Source organism: Erithacus rubecula (assembly GCF_903797595.1).
Source record: "Erithacus rubecula genome assembly, chromosome: 4".
In the NCBI taxonomy this organism is placed as follows: Eukaryota; Metazoa; Chordata; class Aves; order Passeriformes; family Muscicapidae; genus Erithacus; species Erithacus rubecula.
The window spans coordinates 12,765,448-12,784,826 of NC_136686.1; the positions used below are offsets into that span (position 1 = coordinate 12,765,448).

Here is a 19,379-nt window from a genome sequence, read left to right on the forward strand (position 1 = left end):
AAAGGTCCATGAAGAACACTAGATGTAGGCAATGCTCTTAACTACAAAAATAGCACATGACTCTTGCACAAGTTCCTCACCACTAAAAAGAATTTTGAGTATTCATACAAGAAAATTAAATATCAATTCACTCTGCTTATATTTTTGCCGCCAAATGCAACAGAATTATGCTATGACAGAAAGAAATTAATAGTAATAAGACTATAATACGATCACAAAGAAAATTTGCACTAAGGCAACATTTAATGGTATTTTTACGTCAAATAACAGTCAGACACCCACATACTAGGAAAAAAAAAAACAAAACGCAAAAATCTTAAGACAATCTATATGAAGTTGAAAAAACACAAAACCAGAACTACAAGGCAAAACAAAATAAAATTATTATAAATCTCAAAAAGCATATGCCAAAATTAATTTCAATACTTGGTCTTTAAAAAAACAGTAGTATGAAAAAGAAATTTGGAATACTAAATACAAATTTAAAAACTAGCAAAGTATAAATACATAGTACAAATTTGAGAATTGAGAAATGTTACCCGATTAATTCCACGGTACTTTTAAGGGAAACAAGGTCAATGCCATTTCAAACTTACAAACTGAGCTGCAAGTTCTTTCTCATTTTCACTTTACCTCTGAGTTCCACAAGTCAAAAATAATATAATCGTGTTGGAAATATTTTTTTTTTTCTTTAAACGAGGTGACAAAAGGACAAGTAGAAGAGAAGTGCCACGCCAGATGAAAACCAGGACATTGAAAAATGTTTGCCAATTTTTTTCAAAACAAGCAGCTCCCCCAATAGCATGAGAAGCATCTGAACTTCATATTAACATCTGGTAATTGCAGGAAATGGAATTCAATGCTTCCTCGTACCTATTAAAAATAATTAAATGAATAAATTTTGCACCTATTCTAAAAAATGACAGGCAGCTTCTCTGAATTACTACTGTACACCTCACCATTTCCATTCACTTCTCACATTCTTTTCAAGTCCCATGGCCCCTGCAAGCAGCGCTTGCTCCCTAAAATTCTTCCAGAACCTAAATTTGCTGTCTCAGAACAACTACTGCACACAGAATTTCATGCTGTCACAAGGACATGTGGTCTAAGGAGACTCCTGGCTTCCCAACTGGCATAGCAGGGTGTGGCATGGAAGCAACAGTGTCTCTCAGGCGAAGGCTATGGCGTGTTGGACCCCCCACGGCATTCCTGGTGCCCAGCCCAGGCAAGGCCACTTTGGAGCAAGGCAGCCCCTCTGGAGGGAGTGGGAGAGCTGGGATAGCACCTTCATCCTGGCAAAGGGTGTGGCTGAAAACTTTATGGTGACGGTGTTTTGACAACGGGGCTGTGGGAGGAGATGGGAACGGGACAAACGCCATCAATAAATCCCCACAACTGCTTGCACTCACCCACTGGCCAGAACCACCCAAAGTTCCAGAGAAAAACAGCCCCTTTCAAAAGTTCCAGAAGTTCTGGTTTAGGTAATTCAGTAATGTGACGAAGATCTGCTTACTTTGCAGCCTTGTAGGTTTTAACATACTCATACACAACATATTTTCACCTTTTGTAGGAATGTGACTTCACATTTTCCACATTTGATAAAAATCCATAGAAACTCTAAGAGGGAAATACTCTTTACTTTTAAGGATGCTACTTGTTAAAAAACAAACTCCTTGCCATCATCAGAGAGGCAGTACAGCTATTGATTAATTGCTGTGAGTGCTTCTTTTCTCTTGACTACAGTAGCAGAATTCACAGGTATTGAATATTTCCAGTGTGTACAGGTAAAACACAACAGCATTTTTCCCCTTCCACTTATGAATTAATTATGCTATAACCAGACCTGAGCAAGAAATTAATAAAATAAAATGGATAGTCAAGAGGATGTCAGACTGACTTTTGCAACAGTTGTGAAGGCACAGGTATCTCACACAAACAAGAAGTTACCTTATTTCAAGCCTAGTATGAAAAGTATGTGAAGGGACTGTAACTGTACCTTGGGAGGAGACTTTTTTTTTCTGTCTAAATATTGTTTAAAGTATATTTTAAACACCTACAGATACATCACATTGCACAGACACATATATCAATCCTATCAGGGAGCTTCACATTTAAGTAACTCAACAAGATACTCTGCCTCCTAAATGATAAAGACATAAATGCTCGTTAAAGCTCCTTGAGAAGTAGTAAATATTTTGTAAACTAATTATATATTTAAGATCTCTGGACAGAAAGAGAAGGAAAAACAATTCCTCGCCTATGTAAAGGTACCAATCAAACACACTAAGCACATAAACACCGCAAGATGCTTGGTGGGAGACTGTGTATGTGTTTGTGTGTGTGTTTTAATTAACTCCTTGAATGCATATGATGAGCCAGCCACCCAGAATTAGTAATGCCAAACTCCCAATTTGATTCAAATGCAATGAATACAACACTCAAATTGTGCAGGCTGGTGTATCACTCACCATCTCTCTCATTTGGGCTTTTGCCTTCCAAGACTAGTTCACAACTTCAGCAACTGGTAAATTATTGAAATGTTCATTAAAACCTGTAATCTGTAACAGTCAACTTCTTCCTCGCATAAGCACAACAAATTAAATTAGTGCATGCAGGAGATTAATGAATAGTCTGCAAATGCATTAATTCCTTTAGACTTATCTCAGAGAAATAAAACTGTTAATTTTTGTCACTGCGAAAAACTAGTATCTGTAACTTTACACTGACACTATTTATTCTTCAAATCCCAGATGCCTAGAACCATAAACTTAAGCAATGAAGTTCTTTTCCCAAAATATCTCAATGAAGTTAAAAGCTATTCAGCTCAATACTAATCTTTTAACTGAAAGAATCTACGTCTGCAGGTAGATTTTAGGAGAGTGGGACATCATTCTGAGCAGGCTGAGTAATGGAAAGGTATTATTCTTTCTCCAAAATTCTCAGCAAATGCAGCAGAATAAAGCTTTTAGGGTAACTAGCTGAGAAAAGCACTTAGGAATATGCAAAGTTTCCTTTTAAGAAAATGACTTCTCCATTTGACAGTGTTGGTACAACCCCAAAATAAATTCAGTGGGAGTCTGAAATGACTCGTGCAGTGCAGCAGTAAAGCAGCTAAGTATATTTTTTTCCTCCCAGCAGAGGCTTGCTTTACATCCTTGAGCCTTTCCTTTCTACGAGCTATTCACTAGAACAGAGAACTCCAAGAGCACACTATCGGTGACTGCAAATGTTGAACTTGTTCTACTGTCCCCATACCCACTACTCCTATCCAAAGGATGGGAGTCTTTTGATTTGTCTTTTCTAGCTCTGCCATTTTTTCCAATGGAGGCACTAACCCACCCGTCCTTGTTCTGCAAGCACTGCATACCACTTTACCTTCAACTGGCATGTTAAAAATAAAAATGAAACAAAATAAAGGAAATAATGAAAAAGAAAGGATGTCACTCTGTCAGGATGCCTAGCATAGCCTCTCTCTCAGTCTATAGAGAAATGTAAATATGCAGTAATTAATTTGGGTGTAAGAACATTCCATGCACTAGGGATATTGTTAAGCAGTCACTTTATCTATTTTTCATTAATCAAATTTTATTAAGACATTAAAACTTTATGTTGGGCATTTCTGAGTCTTTATCATTCTGTAAATTTCCCAGCTGTCCACGACAGTTTGGGCTGCATTGTCTCTACCTTATCCTCAGTGAAGTAAAACTTTTTTTCCAAAAAAAAAAAAAATAGAGAGAGAGAAAAAAAAATCAAACAACAAAAGACTTCATTTCAAGACCTTTAAAGCCAATTCAGCGTGCCACAGGCACTCACCCAGTACATCCCAGAAGTTACCCTGTAACACATGGAGTGGATTGCAGTTATAATATCTCTCTACAATGTTGCTGCAAACATCATCCCCCTCACCGTACTCATTATGATGCTCCTCTCAATCAAGCAGCTGAACAACCACAAACAGAAATAAAGGCGTGCAAGAAACTTCTCAGGAAAGGATGAAAATCCTCTCAATTTTGGCACAGTAAATAATTACACATGTTAATTCACAAAACCTACTGCAATTTACCAGTGATGCTGAATGAATTAATGAGTGTTTATTTGTCTGATACTGAGGATCATTTTCATTCTAAGTGTGTACCGTAAATTCCCCCTGCTAATGGCCACAGACACAGAAAAGAAGTCCCCTGAATTCAGCTCTCTTCAGGTGGGGTGACTGAAAGTTTCTGAAGTGTTTGCAGTTTACTGAGATACACCGAAACCTCACACGAAAGACAACGGGGAAAGAGGAACAACATCTTGAGAGACACACGGATGCTCTGATATCTGAACTGCAAACAACTTTGCTTGACAAATCCTCTCCTCCTTGTCATTTGCTATTCAAGTTTAAAAATGAACAGTGGGAGATGGATAATAGCAACAGAACTGAAGTGGGACATGCAGATAAGCTGGACCTCAAGTGACTGCAGAAATGTGCTCCAAGAACTGTGTTGACTGAGAAGCCAAGAAGAGAACCTGCTATAAACATCTAAAACCCAGTGATCTGTGCATCGTGCATAAATACACACATCAACTCTGCAGGCATTTGTGGGTCTGAGGATCTCTGTGCAAGAGAAAGTACGTCCTCACGGCTGTTCCCTGACAAACACACATGTACTACATGGACAGTCTGGGTCTGTGTATGTGTGTGCAACTATAGTCAAACACACACAATGTAAACAAATGGTAATGATTAACAAAGATACTGTTTTGTATCTCCAATTTCAACTAGAGGGAAAACTGTTTAAATTTTTTTTTCAAAAAAATTGCATGTCCTAAGGTTCATTTTTATTGCTTCGCATTTGTACTGCTTGCTATTATCTGCATGGCAAAAGAAGAGTGGCATATTGATTATTTAAATAGAATGTTTACAAGAGCAAAGCTGGGATCTCTGAAAATGAAACGTATGCCTAGGGGGAAAAAAAAAAAAAAAAGGGAAAGAGTAGAGAAGCTCATTCTAAGGATGATGGTTGCCCCAAATGACTTGTTTATATATAAAATTTATATAAATATCTATATTTATAACGCAGAGAGACTTCAGCTAAAAAAAAGTCCCCCAGCAGGAAAATGAAAGGACTTCATTCTGCTTCAGAGAGTTTATAAGCACCATGTTCATCACAAAGTTCAAAGAATAATCAAAATTGCTTGCTTATAAATTTCTACATATAAACTCAGTGAAGCACATGAAGTACTTGAATCTATTGATTGCATGAAAAAGACAAATACATGATCATGATGCCAGATCAAATCTGACATCAGAAACAGTAACAATTTCCTCAGTTGTTGAACTAAGTTAATATAGTGCACGTGAACAAAACCAATTTTATTCTATTATTGTAATGCTAACAAACCAAAGAAAAATGCCAAGTATTCCAAGTCTGGAAAAACAATTGCATTAAAGACAGCCTCGGAATACAGCAACCAAGCCAATTTCACTTTCTAGTAAGGAAGCCTTCTAGTTTCAGAACAAGGATTGAAAGTGTTAAAATAGTTCTTTTCCGCATTTCCAAATTTTAATTTTGTCCGATCTTTTAATTCAAGTTCTTTCCTGTCCTTTCTTTGCATGCGTGTTCCTCAGCCCACTTAAAATGTTTTTATCTTGCCTTCTTTTCAATGCCTTTACTATCAAATTCAGTAGGTTTAAACGATGAACAGCTTGACTTAGCATATTTTTAACCAGCTGGTCTAGCACCTAGCTTGTATTGCATAGTCAGATACAACCAAATGTTTATACAGGAGGTAGCTTTCACGAAGATGAGAAAAACCTCAGTAACGCACATCCTGGCATTCTTTCATTTACTGCTTAGAAATGAAAGTTTGGATTGTTTACTGCAGCCGCACAAGGGGCTATTAATAACCTTTAAAAAAGAAGACGGAGGGGAGGGATGCGGGACCATCAATGGACATATGTACAAGCGCCTGAGAAAACGCTTCCAAACATCTTAGGAAAAGCAGATCATACAAAATAAGGACTAAACTCTGGGAGGTGACAAGCCATCACCAGTGACAGCAAAAACTTAATTCCAAGCAGGGAAGACTCCTGTTTCGGGCAGGGGGAGACAGGCACATCTACGTCATACCCGAAGCCCACTCGTCATAACCAGACTCTGCTCTTGACACTCTGCGAGAGAGGCGACGGCCAAACTTGAAGACAAAAGTTTAACTTTTTTCCTTTATTTTTCTGTTTGGTTTGTTTTTCCTCCCTCCTCAGGCAGAAAGATGTTCTCCTGACGGAGGGCTGGGATGTTAACTTGCCTAAAAAAAATAGCTCCTGCTAGATCAACAAAAGGTCATGTGCTCGGCAGAGCAGCTTCCCAAGTTTGACGGGAGCCTGAGGTTTGAAGTTGAACCCGCCGCCTGGCCGCCACCGGGCATCCTCTGACCGCTTTCCGGGGAGTCCCCGGGCAGGAGCGCGGAGGCTCTGGCAAGGAAGGTGTCTCGGCAGGCCGGCTGGGGTAGGGGAGGGTGTGCAGGAGGAGGACACGGCAGCCTTTGCGGCCCCAGAACAAAGCTGCGCACCGCGGGTGCACCGCCCGGGGCCGGGGGCTCGTCGGCGCCCGCCACCCTGGTCGCTGACACTGGAGAAGCCGAGGGAGCGAGGGGGGGCGTGGACGGAGCAACTCCCGGCCTCCTGCCGCCGAGCGCCGGAGTTGCGCGCCCGTCCCCGCGTGTCCGTCTGCCCGCTGCCGTCCGCGCACAAGCGCGCGAACAGGAGTGCTCAGATAAATTAAAAAAAAAAAAAAAAAAAAAAAAAAAAAGAAGAAGAAGAAGAAGAAGAAAATATAGTAACAAACAAAACACGAAACAGAATTAAAAAAAAAAAAGGAAAAAAAAAGGGGAAGAAGAGACACCCCCACACACATACACACACTCCCGCCCCAACAACTCGACTCACCTTTCAAACTCCTGAGGTAAATCAGGGTCAGTTAGCATGCTGGAAAAGCACAATTTCCCTTTGTCACAGCAGCCACCTATGGTCGCCTCCAACTGAACCTGTCAAGTGAGTCCAAACCTTCTAAACCGATTGATTTTCTCTCTCGCTCGCTCGCTCGCTCTCTCTCTCTCTCCCTCCCTCCCTCTCCCTCCCTCCCGGCTCACTCGCTCAGAGCGAGGACTCCTTGACCAGTCTCTTAAAGGGGCAGCGCGCTCGCAGCAGGATGATCGCGTAGCTCCCCCCGCCGCGCTGCGCGACCTCCGGGGGCCTGTCCTTTCCTTTTAATTCTGCTCGCCCGCCGCCGCCAAACGGGAAAAGTCAACTCCTTCAATGTCCTAAAAAAACGTGGAGAGGTGGAAGGGATAAAAGTGGGATTGGGGGGGGGGGGAGGGGGGGCGCGCGGGAGGAGGAGGGGAAGAAAACGAAAAGCAGTCCGACAATCCACCCAAACCGGCAAACCAGGAGCAAATCCCATACGCTGAGGAAGATCAGTGGAGAAAGAAGATAAAACAAGAGCAGACTGATTAAATTGAAACAGTTATCAACTCTCGGATTTGAAATAGGGGAGAAGAGATTAAATACATAAAAATATTACCAAAGGCATTTGTGCTCCAAAGAATTTTCATTCCTTTCCCCCTACCCTTCCCGGTCTCTTGCTTCCTTTCTCCCTCTTTCTCTCTCTCTTTGAGTAGGGGGAAAAAAAACCCCAAAAAACAAAAAAGAACCCAAAAAACAACAACAAAAATAAAAACCAAAATACGTCCCCCCCCCCCAAAAAAAAAAAAAAAACAAAAAACAAACCAAACAAACAAAAAAAAAACCACCCCGCACAACAATCAGGCATTGTTCTGAGGGAAGAAAAGCAACTTTGACAGATTGAAATATAGCAGAGGCCCCTTCAAGGAAACCTGTAAACAACTTGTCACTCACTCTGTCGGTCTCAAGCTTTGCTTTCCACAAAGTTCTGCGAACCGTCCTGGCAACAAACCCAAAGTTTCCTCAGCTCCAAACTCCATCAAACAGCCCTGTTGTATGCAAGGGAAAAGGTAGCCACATGCCAAAACAGCGGGCGCGCACATGAACGCACACACACGGATGTTCAAACAACAACAAAAATAAACTTTCCGTTAATCTGTTAGGGCTTTTCTCGTTTTCTATTTAATCAACCCTCCCCCCCTTTTTTTTTCCCCACTCTCCGGGCGAGCAATAGAAGTCCCTCGGTCGTGGCTCTCTCTCATTTCCCCTGCCCAGACAACCCCTGGTAGCAACGTAGACGACGCGCGGCTGCAGAGCCCCTCGGCTGGCTGGCGGAGCGCAGCCTCCGCCGCACTTCCAATTATCCAGATAAAAATCTGGCAGGCGAGGAAGGCGAGCAGGTAACGGGCCGCGGACACGAGGGAACGGAGGCGCCGGCAGCCCCCGCATCCCGCCCCGGGGACACCCGCATCCCTCTCCGCTCCGGCGGGAAGCGCTGCTCCCGAACCCGCCCTGGCGGGGAGAGGGCTAGCGGCCGGGAGAATGCCGCGGGGAAATTCCCGTCCGAGCCGCGGGGATTAGCCGGGGGCTACTCTGGAAGTGGAGAACACAATGCCTCAATAGTCTGCTCGGCCTGCGTCCAGCCTGGCACTGAACTCGCTGTAAGGGGCGGGAGGGGAAAGAAAAAAGGAGAAAAAAATAAGGTTCCCTGTTCTTTCACACACACGTGCGTACACACCCACACAGGACCACGTATCTATACCCTATTCTTTTTGCCCTAATTCTTGTCTCTCTTCCCCCTCCCCTTTAATGTGCAGCTGGACAACATTAGGGGCCTTTAAAACCCACGTGGTTTTGACCCCTGAACAGGACCTGATTAGGTCCATTGCCACCCCTCTCATCCCTGCCTGCCAGTGGCTCAGAGATAGCAGGTTTGTTTTTGAAATATATACACATAAATGCACATAGATGCATGGAGCATCCACAAAACTTTCAACATTTTCATGCCCACTGGCTTCAGAAAAATGCCAAATAGAAAAGCTTATTATTTTCAATATCCAACAGCTACACAGTTTAATTTGCTGCTTTTCACTCTCAGTGCATATGTTAGAAATCAGCAGGCTCATGCAGAGGCCAGTCAATCCAGTGTTAGTATAAAGGCATTATCAGCTGGAAGTCTGGGCTGCTCGCTTTAGTCATGAGGAGCAAACCCACCTGCAAATTCCGTGCATCATCACCGAGGAGCACCTGACCCAACCACCGAACAAAACACTGCACCTAACTTTAGCAAGGCACCGTCATTATGGTTCATAAAGAAGGATCTGCAAAGGCAGCCTCCAGCCTGCCTTCCACCACCACGGCACTCCAAGCTGAACCACACACAATCTGTCAGCTTCTGGCATGATGGAGGTCTAACGGCTCCTCACTGTGGGACAGGGTAAACCAACTTCCTTTGGTAGACCCCAGCAAATAATATTTTCCACAGAGGTCCATTTATTGGAGCCTGACAAACCTGTTAATATGTACAAGGATTTTTCATTTGTTTTTTAGTAGCTATGCCTTTTAGGACAGTCATGAAAAGGCAGCAGATGATTAAAAAGAACAATTCCAAATACTTTTATCTTAGGGTCTCAAACCATGTTAAGTATCACATTACTCCTCTGCAGGTAATAAATATAATTAGGGCCAATTCCAAAACTTTATTTGTATTAAAAAGTATCTCACTCTGCAGGGACTCCATTCAAATCAGCAAATCTCTGTGTGGAGTAGGAGGCTACTTAGTAAGAGAATTTGGCCTCAAATAAGGAAACTGAGATGGCAGGCTTAGTAACTTGCCCAAGTTGACACAGTTAACTACAGCAATAGCATGAAAAACAAAGACCCTACATGCCTCGCAGTCGACAACAGTCCTTATGCTGATGAAACATACATATACACGTAGAAAATTTTTTCCCCACAGATTTTTTTACTTTCATCATTTTGTTTAAAACATGCTTCATTTCTGTATCCACATTCTGTTGGGGCCCCTCTTCTTGGTGTTTCATTTTCCCCTTCATACACCGCTACCCATCCATAAATGCTGTTCCTTCTGTCCCAGCTCTTGCTTTGTTTCCTCTATTTCCTCACACTTGGCTTTGGGAGAAGTTTACAGAGTGAAGCTACAGAGAAGCCACATCTGGAAGAAAATTAAGACCGCTTTTTATTAAAAGAAGCGTAAATCTCAACCATTTGGGTAGAACAGGAATACCATCTTTTGACTGCACGTCAGCTCCATTCAGCTCTAACCATATTCCTTTACCAGCCCAGCTCCACTGCACAACTGCCTTTCTTTTACCATGTCCTGCCTTTGTCTGTTCACATGTATTTACTCCTTTCCCATATAATTTTCTATTTGGGGTGTTTCAGGACAATGATCACATACCCCCCCAAGCTGGTATTATACCTAGCATACCAGGGCTCGTGGTTTCTTGGCTCTCAGCTAATATGACTATAAAGCAAAGCAACCACCATCAGCATCAGGAATTATAGAATACATGGGCTAGACTAGGAAGAAGCTGAAAGAACCAAAAATAAAAGGAGAAAAAAAGAAGAAAAATAAAAGTGTGAGAGAGAAAACTAAGATATCTGAACAAAAATAGCTGAGAAGAGGAGAGGAAATGGAAGTAAGAAAAGAAATAGAGCTCTCTCCTCTGAATGGTTCTGACATGAACTCTTATTTTACTTACTCTGGTTTACAATTACTCTTACCCCAATAAATTTCATGCTCAGGTACCTTCTTCCCCATTACCTTTATTTTGTGTTTTCTGCAACTACTGAGCTCCCACTCCTAGATGACTGGGGGGAAAGAGAGTGATGCCCAAAGAGGAGAAAAAAACTAACTCACTGTTGCTGTTATAGTAATACTGTATTACAGTATCCTTGTACTATACTGAATTATATGGACTATATATATATTACTGGAATATAAACAGTTAAGTATAGACTTTCTGATAAAATTATTTTCTCATAGTAAGTTCAACTGCAATTGCAAGATGGAGAAAAGGAAAGTTACATGGTTTGAGGTAATCTTGAAGCCCTTCTAAAAATAATTTCATATTAACTTTTAGCTTGCTTTTTAGAAATTGCCCGGACGTGTCACAAAGTCTACTAATCAGAAAGTAGAGAAACTGAGAAAATATAATTAATAATCACTGAGAAAGAAGAAAATGTACACAACATGCAACTGTCCAGTTTTTAACATAAGAAATTTTGTCTTGTCCTGAAACTTTTGACTAGCAATAGGAAGCTGTGGTGCCACTTTTTACTGAGTAGGTCAAAGTTACAAAATTCACTTGCAACCTCCAGCATCCACATTTAATGCTCACAATTCTTTCTTCTCAAAGTGAGAATTCAGAAGTTCAAATACCTTTAACTGATGAGAAAAATGAAAACCCCCTTGCTACTCCCCTAGCAATTCAGTGAACCTGCATTTCTCTTGCTTTGCTTCCTTTAAGGTGTGCCCAAACATAAAAGTCCCAGTAAAAGAGTACAATTTGGGTTGAACTGGACAAAAAAGCTATCATTTTCATTTGGATGAGGGGACACAACTAAAATAATGAACTTCTATAAGAAGTTTTGTGCTTAACTGATTAGTTTTTTTGCCTTTTTTTTTTGCTATTGTGGTTCTCCAGATCAAGAGGGAGAAAAAAAAAATCAATTATCCACCCAGATCAAGTTAGAAATGCTGTAACTCTGGAATATTGCACAGGCAGAAACCTCAAGTCTTTAGACAAGCATATTGGAAGAAGGAAAACTTTAATGAAACAATAATTGTTTAATCCTTAAATGATATCACCTCAGTCTAGTGCCTTTGGCAGATACTGCAATACTGTAAGCAAAGGAAGTTCTGGGGGGCAGGGAGGGAGGGAGAGGGGGGGAGAAGAGCTTTTCAGGTTTTGTTATTTTCACTGTAGGTTTTAATAATAGAGACTTACGAAGTCCAAGGCAATGTAAGATGTTCCACAGAACGATTTACTGGAAAATTCTCACAGAAAATATGCAAAACTCTGAAGATCCTAAATGGATTTTCTTTTTTAGGCACACACTCAAAACAACTGCAGCATTAAGAATGAATCTGTAAGACTTCTAAGAAAGAGTGTTTTGCAACACGCTTTGGGAGAGTGGAGGGAGAATAGAGTGGGGTTGATGCATTTATTATGAAAAATATCTTGCAAATAATGAGTGCTTACTTCAGAGCATGGAAATGTTTAGCTACAATGCAGTTTGGATCATACGCTTAGGAACAGATTTTTCCTTCCAGTGTGCATGCCTAGCTTCCATTTCCATTAATGGGAATTAAGTACATGTGTCAAGAGGAGAAGTTAACTCTTAGAAATAAAACTAATCTACGCTTTTTTTAAAGAATATAAATGCCGCCTCAGGCATGTTCAGTGTTGGCAAAACTGAATGCTGAATATAGTATAGCAAAATTGAGAAGGAGAAGGCGGTCTGGAGGACTGAAATTTCTGTGCTATTTAGAGTTTTTTTAATTTACTGCATTTCTTCAAGGAAAAGTAAAACAATTTTATATGTAAGTGGGAAGCCCTCATTTATCATTTATTCTCTTGCACTTTTAGCAAGGCCCTACCATCTACAACCCTCCCTGTAAAAAGGACTGATGCTACCCTTTACAAAGAAATCTGAACTTTCATCTAAATTCAAACTTCCCTGAATACTACAATAAAGTCACTATTTTTTTTTTTAAAAGAAGGTTGAAACTCCGTCTTTTACCCTGTCCACTCTGAATCAGCCAGGGTAAAGGAATCTCATAATTTATATATTTGCAAACTATAATATAAATAGTGAGTTTTAGAAATTAAAATAGTACATGTAAACATATTTAAAATTAAATTACATATTTATTTTTGCAATAAGTAACTTTTAATTGTAAAACTGAGAAATATTACTGAGATAGCACAATCCTGGTTTTGTGTTGTGTGTTGGTCTCTTACTCTCCCAATTCCCTCTATTTTGGGAGTTATTGTTTTATTACTTCTGCATACTTTCAGTTACATACAAGGTGTCTTTAGTGTTTCACTTAGTAACATTGGTCTACACAGAAGTAGCTTGGGAAAAAAAATTAACAAAACCAGGACCATTTAAAAAAATAGTAATAAAAATAGAGAGCATACCTATGGATAGGAACTGTGATTGCAATTATTTAAGAAGATAACTGGATTTTAAACTTACAGTTCCTCATTAAGGTTCTGAACATAAAATGTTACTAAAATAGGGACTTATTGCTCCAAGTCTTTTTTTAATGTTCTTCTTTCAGAGTAGTTATCTGGCATGGAACATCCCATCTCAACCGAAGCCCACAGCCGCCCCTTAGGGCAGTGTCCCTGGTCTGCCTCCTTCCTGGTCACATGGATGATTCCTTTGAGGGACAAGTCTGTTTACTATCAGTACCCAACCAACCTTCAGCCTCTCCAATGACAATGCCAGCAAGAATGTTTTCTCTCAGTGTCATTCCCAATGACTGCCACGATACATGCAACAATGACCCCAACATATCCATATGGAGAACCGACTCCCAGCAAAGGAAAATTGCTTCCTTTTTCCCTGGTGTTTGTGCAGAGGATGAGTTGGTATAAATCAAGACTTAATAGGCAAAATAAGCTTCTGAACCCGAGTATCCATAAGGCCACAACTTTGATCTGTTTTTTATGGTAGATAATAATTGTTGAGTGCGATTCCAAGTGCAGTGAAATTGGGATCTTCCTGCTTGACCCATTGGGCCTTCCTTTGTGGCTCTCGCAATTCTTATCCCACACATTCTCATCACTCCCACAATAACAATTCTGTCTCTTTTTTTGACTGATCCACTAAAGAGGGTTAGTCATTACATTGTGTCTCTGTATTTCAATCTCCCTACTTTTTCCACTCCAGTCTGCTCTAATTTGTACATCAAGGACAAGTCCATATCACCCTGTCCTGTGTGCTTTGTGAAGGCATTCCAGCCTTCCTCTTGCGGTTCTCTAGTCTTGGCCACCCAAATTCTCCACACATACATTGACTGTTTACTTTCCTTACTAGAAGAGGTTTTCTTGGAGTGACATTACAGTCATTTGTGACACTTTTAGCATAGAACTACAGCCACCCTGAGCTAACCAGATTGAACTCTTTGCAGGTGTGCATGACTCGAACAGGGTTTAATTCATGGTTGCCCTCCATTTTACATGCTTCATTGGATTATGAAAAGTAGCAGTATAAAGTTCTTTCAAATAATATTACCATTTGGCATTCACTTTTTACTGGAAGAACAGTGAAGAATTAGGTCTTTTGTAAGAAATATCCTCTATCTGAACCTGCTTACAGTTTTGACTGCAACTGCAATTAGACAAAGAACAGAAAAAGAGGTAACATTCCTACATTCTGTAAACTTTTTATCTATTAAATTCTCTTTTAGTCTGTCTAATCATAGGGACTCATGTCACTGCTACATAGAAAATGTTTCATAAATAGAAATACCAAAATGTCAAATTCAGAACAAAATTGGAAATATATTCCTTTCTAGTATGCCATGCACGAGTCTCTACATTATGTATACAGTATATGATTAGATTAATACAAATCAGTGTTTATTAAATGTAATCTATTGATATTTAACTTGTTATACGAGTCACTGTGAAGATTAAACTCTAAATTAAGCAGTGATTCTAATGACATTAAACGCAAGGGAAGGAGATATAAAACACATTGCTATTTTACACCTTAAACAGTGAACAGCAATCAATGAGTATGGAGAGTTACATCTCATTTACAAAGTTACAAAAGCATACATAACCCTTAATTAATTTTAATGGTGCTCTGATGAAGTTTTCCACTTCTGGGTAAAAGCAAAAATCTGAACTACTTTTAGCACACATACTTCCATTCGGCCACTATTACAGAGAAATAAATACATAAGTATGGTATAAAGCAGACCAGTGGCTTGTTATTGTTATTTCTATGGAGGCTTAACTCATGCTTCTCATCTCTCATTACATGGGACAGCCAGAGTCTAGAAACATTGCCAGGGTAGAATGCTAAAGACCCCCGAGAATGCTTCTGTACCTTGTACAGGGAAAAATGGAAAAAATACTGTCACAGAGTTCTAAGGCATAAATATGGAAAAATCCGAATATCTGGGGACACTCTTCAAAAGCCCTAATGCAACCCAGGTACGGGTCTGACTACTTTCTAGTACCAATTAGCTGGTAAGACAGATCTTCAACTGTTGCCATTGAGGTATATTCAGAATATAAAAGAATCAGAAAGGAGATATAAAAAAAATGCAGAAAAAAACCCACTAGACTGAGACAAACAGACATTCATTAAGATAAAAAATACAAAGAAGTTTGTCAGGAACGTTTATCAAAGAAAATTTATGTCATAAATTCTTCTCTCCCTGGAGAAGATCCAGAGGTAAGTGTCTTTTCTCCTGCCATGTAACATTGTACTGAATTCAGACTGCACATTTGGTCACCCATTTTTTGGTTTCATCAACATTTTCTATTTTTTAATGTGGCCTTGTTTTGTTGTACAAAATTTAATTTCTCTTTCTTTTCAATGCATTTTCCTTTTGCCATTATTTCAGAGTTGTGTTAAAGCAATTAGTGACATGATGCCAAGGACTGAACCACACAAGCAACCTAAATATTTTGATTCACTGAGAATGCAGTCCATAATTTACAAAGTGCCTGGCCCCATCCAATAAATAACATAAAATAAATTAGTCTGAGCCATAGAGAGAAAAACATCAAAATGCAAAAACAATGTAATGTCACCACATCAGATATAAGATAGTATTTTGACAACTTTCAAGAAATGAAATCACATTTGTACTTACCTTTTTAGTATTTGACCTCACACCATCAATCCTGTCAACCACTTCTGATATTTGCGTGTGGCTACTGCCCTTCTTGAGAGCAATGTTGTTCAAAATCTGTGCAAGGATTTCACAAGTGAGAATGTCACAGGTGAAACATGTTTTCTTAATGAAGTCTGAGCTAGCAATAGAATGGCAGCAGGTGTTTCCAGAAGTGCAAATTGTGTGGAAAATAAAAGGCAAAGGAGACCACTACCTTCTTCTTCAGTTTTTGTTTTGTTTTTAACTAGCCTTGACTTTTTCATTTATTTTACAACTTGCCATAAATTTTTTGGAAGGGTCCTAATACTATAGTCAAAGTTGAAACCTGCTGTATGCAGCCAGGACGGGTATTTGGCAGAAAAGCAACCATACAGAGCTTTGTGCCTGTAATTTCTAAAAAAATCACAGCTTTTAGGGTGATTTGTGGGCCATGACATGTAGGGCTACAAAAACTTGACATTACCAGGATTTGTGTTTCATTGCATGCAAAAAATGTACACGGCTTAATAAAAGCAATTTTTTCTTATGTTACTTTGAGAAATCACTGGTGAATTTAAGTGAGGATTCTGCCTCAGACACGAAATACAGCCTGGATCAAAGTAAAAATCAGGCCTCCATTATACTATCTCCTAGATACTCCAAACAAAGCAGGCCCAGACTGGACAAGTGTTCTATAATAAGGGCGGGAACTTATTCCTGTCTCTCAACTCCTGCTGAATGCTTTAAGTGCTTTATTAGTTCATAAAAGTATATAAATCCAAATATACATTTCTTCTGAGCCAAAAGTAAATTGCAAGTTACATAAAAGTCCGTCTCCTATTTTGCATGTTTGCATTTGACTGACTCGTTCTTATAATAACTGAAAAAATAAAGTAACTGATCTCCCTTTCTTTTATTTAATAGAATTCTCTTTTTATTATTTATCTTTTCTCTAAAACATCTTGTAGCTATTTCCTCATGTAGAAGTCAGTCTATTCAAGCACTTTGTGAAGGTCTTTTTCAAAAACTGCCATTGAAGTAAAAAAAAAATAATGATTGTATTTTATTATTTGTTGACATGCTCAAGCAATTATCTTTATACATAATTTTTTTCTACAAAAGTTATGTTGATAGATAGCTATTGTAACAACACTCATCTATATGTCTCCTAATTTTATTTTTTATTACCATTTCAAATAATTTATCAAGTAAGGAAGGAAAAGTCATTAAACTAATTCTCAGCATCAATTCTACTGTTTAATTAAAGAGAAGCAGAAAAATGGCTTTCTCCAACCTTACAGGTTAGAAGCCAATATTAAAAGGAAAGAATACATATTAAATTAGCAGCCCTATTTGAGCTCATCATAAATTTCCAGTTGCACATTTTGATATGTCCAACTTTACCCACTGCTCTGTTGCTCTTCATTTGATGAGTTTAGCATCTGCTTTTCCATCACTTTTTTCTCTGATGGTAGCCAATCCCTAATATTGCAAAAGGATGGCTACAGGTTAGATTTTCCTCTTAAGTCATATACAATTGAATATGAATAGGAAATAATTTGATTTTTTTAGCAAATCTGTTACCCTTTTTTATTCTGTGCTACAATAGCAAGGAAAAAAAAAACCTCTTAACTATTATTCTGTGTTACAGTAGAAAGAGAAAAATATTTCCAAATGTGACATGAATAGCCTTTTAGAAAACACCTGAATTTATTCCGTGTCATTTCAATATATCCCAAGACATTGTGCTTGTTGTGAATGGGGTTTTCCCACATTTCTAGTTAACAATAATCCTGTTATCCTCCAGTTTTAAGCCACACCTATTCCAATGCCACACTTCCTCTCCTAATACTGTATACTGAGTTGTGCAAATCAAGTTTTCCAACAACTTGGAGCCAAGTCCATATTTCAGACTTGGGAAGCCTTCAGGGATTAATGAACTTCAACCATGCATTGATACCAATGATATCTAGAAAATCAGAGCCTGTCCTTGATATGAAAGGTAATATGAAATGGCATCAGGTCTCCAGAATTGAGGGAATCATAGGTTCCTGTAACTGGAAACTGGACCAGAGATTGTACAAGATGTGCATTTTGTACCATGCAAAAGTTTTGATAGTCTCTGCACATGCTTGGACTAGTCGAGATAAGAAAAAATACTGGGTTTTTTAAGAAACTATCTAATGACTTGCATTTACAAATCTGACTGCAGAGTTTTGTGTGGCTACTGTGCATAGCTTGAGTATTTTCATAAGCATGAGACAAAGCATGTAAAGTCATGATGGAAGAATTTCAGTATTAATCAAAACTTTACAGGTTGGGTTTTTTTAAAATTGAAATAAAGACATATTTCTTATAAATTTTACGAAATATCTCATTGCACTAAAACTTTACCTGCAAAAACAGTTTCATTATTGGTAAACATTCAATCTCTGCCACTCTCTTCAATGCCTATACAGGACCTGCAACCTATCCCTAAAATACAGGATAATCAATGAAAAATTCCTAGAACTGCATTTTTAAAGGTTGTTACACACAAGATCTGTGTACCACAATGAATGCTTATATGTTACTATTCAGTTATTAATATAACACAGGGAGTTTACAAAATGGAGAGGACTACAGTGAACAAACCTCTGAGAAACAGTTTGTTGGACTACTCAGATTTTCGTTTTCGTGAATACCAGGAGGGAGGCTCATCCCCCTCTCCACGGGTAGCCCAAAGACAACTGACACATGATATACACTTAACTGGGTCCCACATCAAATGAACAGTGAATCCTGTGCACCTCTGCATCATTAGCCTGACTACACATAGCCACTCTGCATAAACAAGGAGCACCTGTCCAAGACTTGCAGATATTCAGCATCAGTCACTGAAGTCAGATGTTGCTGAGCTGTTTCTGGCTGTCCAAAAATGTCAGAGATATCACTGAACAAAGCAACAAGGCAGTAGATTATCTCTGAAAGTCACAGCACTTTGAGAATTCTTTACAGTTTGTGTGTCCACAGAAATTTCAGGCTGAGAACACTCCCTGTGTTGGCTCCAACATAGACCAGGAGCCCTGAACAGGCTTCTCAGAAAGATTCTAAACTGGACTAACCACTTTAGTCCCATAACAGTGAACAAAAGCTTCCTCATACTTAGACTACAGACTCTTCTTACTTGTCGTGATATATTTTACATCATTTACATCATTTACATTTGTGGTCCTTTCCTGAAAAGTGTGACCATACTCCTTGCATTTAGGTGTATGTAACACCTAAATGTAACCACAAATGTAACCACACAAGTATCATTGCTTTCTCAGTGAAGGAACTATTCAAATAAAGTGTTCATTTTGGGTATTGAGATATATTTCGAACACCAAAAAAACCCCAAAAACCAAACAACTCAAGCCTAACAAAAATAATGAATACAGTTTTTAAAGTGCCTTTATGAATATAAAGGATCTATAAAGCCGTCACTAGGTGGGTCCATAGCAATGGATTAGATTTTGAGAGATGTTACATACAGAATACTGATGATTAAAACAGATGCAATATAGACTAAGAGAGAAGCTGAAA

General features: G+C 39.2%; 1 protein-coding gene across 20 annotated transcripts in view; it reads right to left on the reverse strand.

Moving 5' to 3' along the window:
* Nucleotides 1-19,379, reverse strand: part of SOX5 (SRY-box transcription factor 5) — a 607,966-nt gene that overhangs the window by 275,997 nt on the left and 312,590 nt on the right. For 6 of the 20 annotated variants that reach the window (XM_079305085.1, XM_079305084.1, XM_079305078.1 and 3 more), the window contains exon 1: nt 6,929-7,094. The exons of 10 other annotated variants lie outside the window; for them this stretch is intronic. In XM_079305085.1, coding sequence (XP_079161211.1) covers nt 6,929-6,966 — 38 coding nt within the window. In that variant the 5' untranslated portion in view covers nt 6,967-7,094. Of the gene's footprint in view, nt 1-6,928; nt 7,095-7,131; nt 7,292-19,379 lie in introns of those variants that run through there. 4 more of the 20 variants (XM_079305094.1, XM_079305082.1, XM_079305079.1 and 1 more) reach the window with 4 other exon arrangements.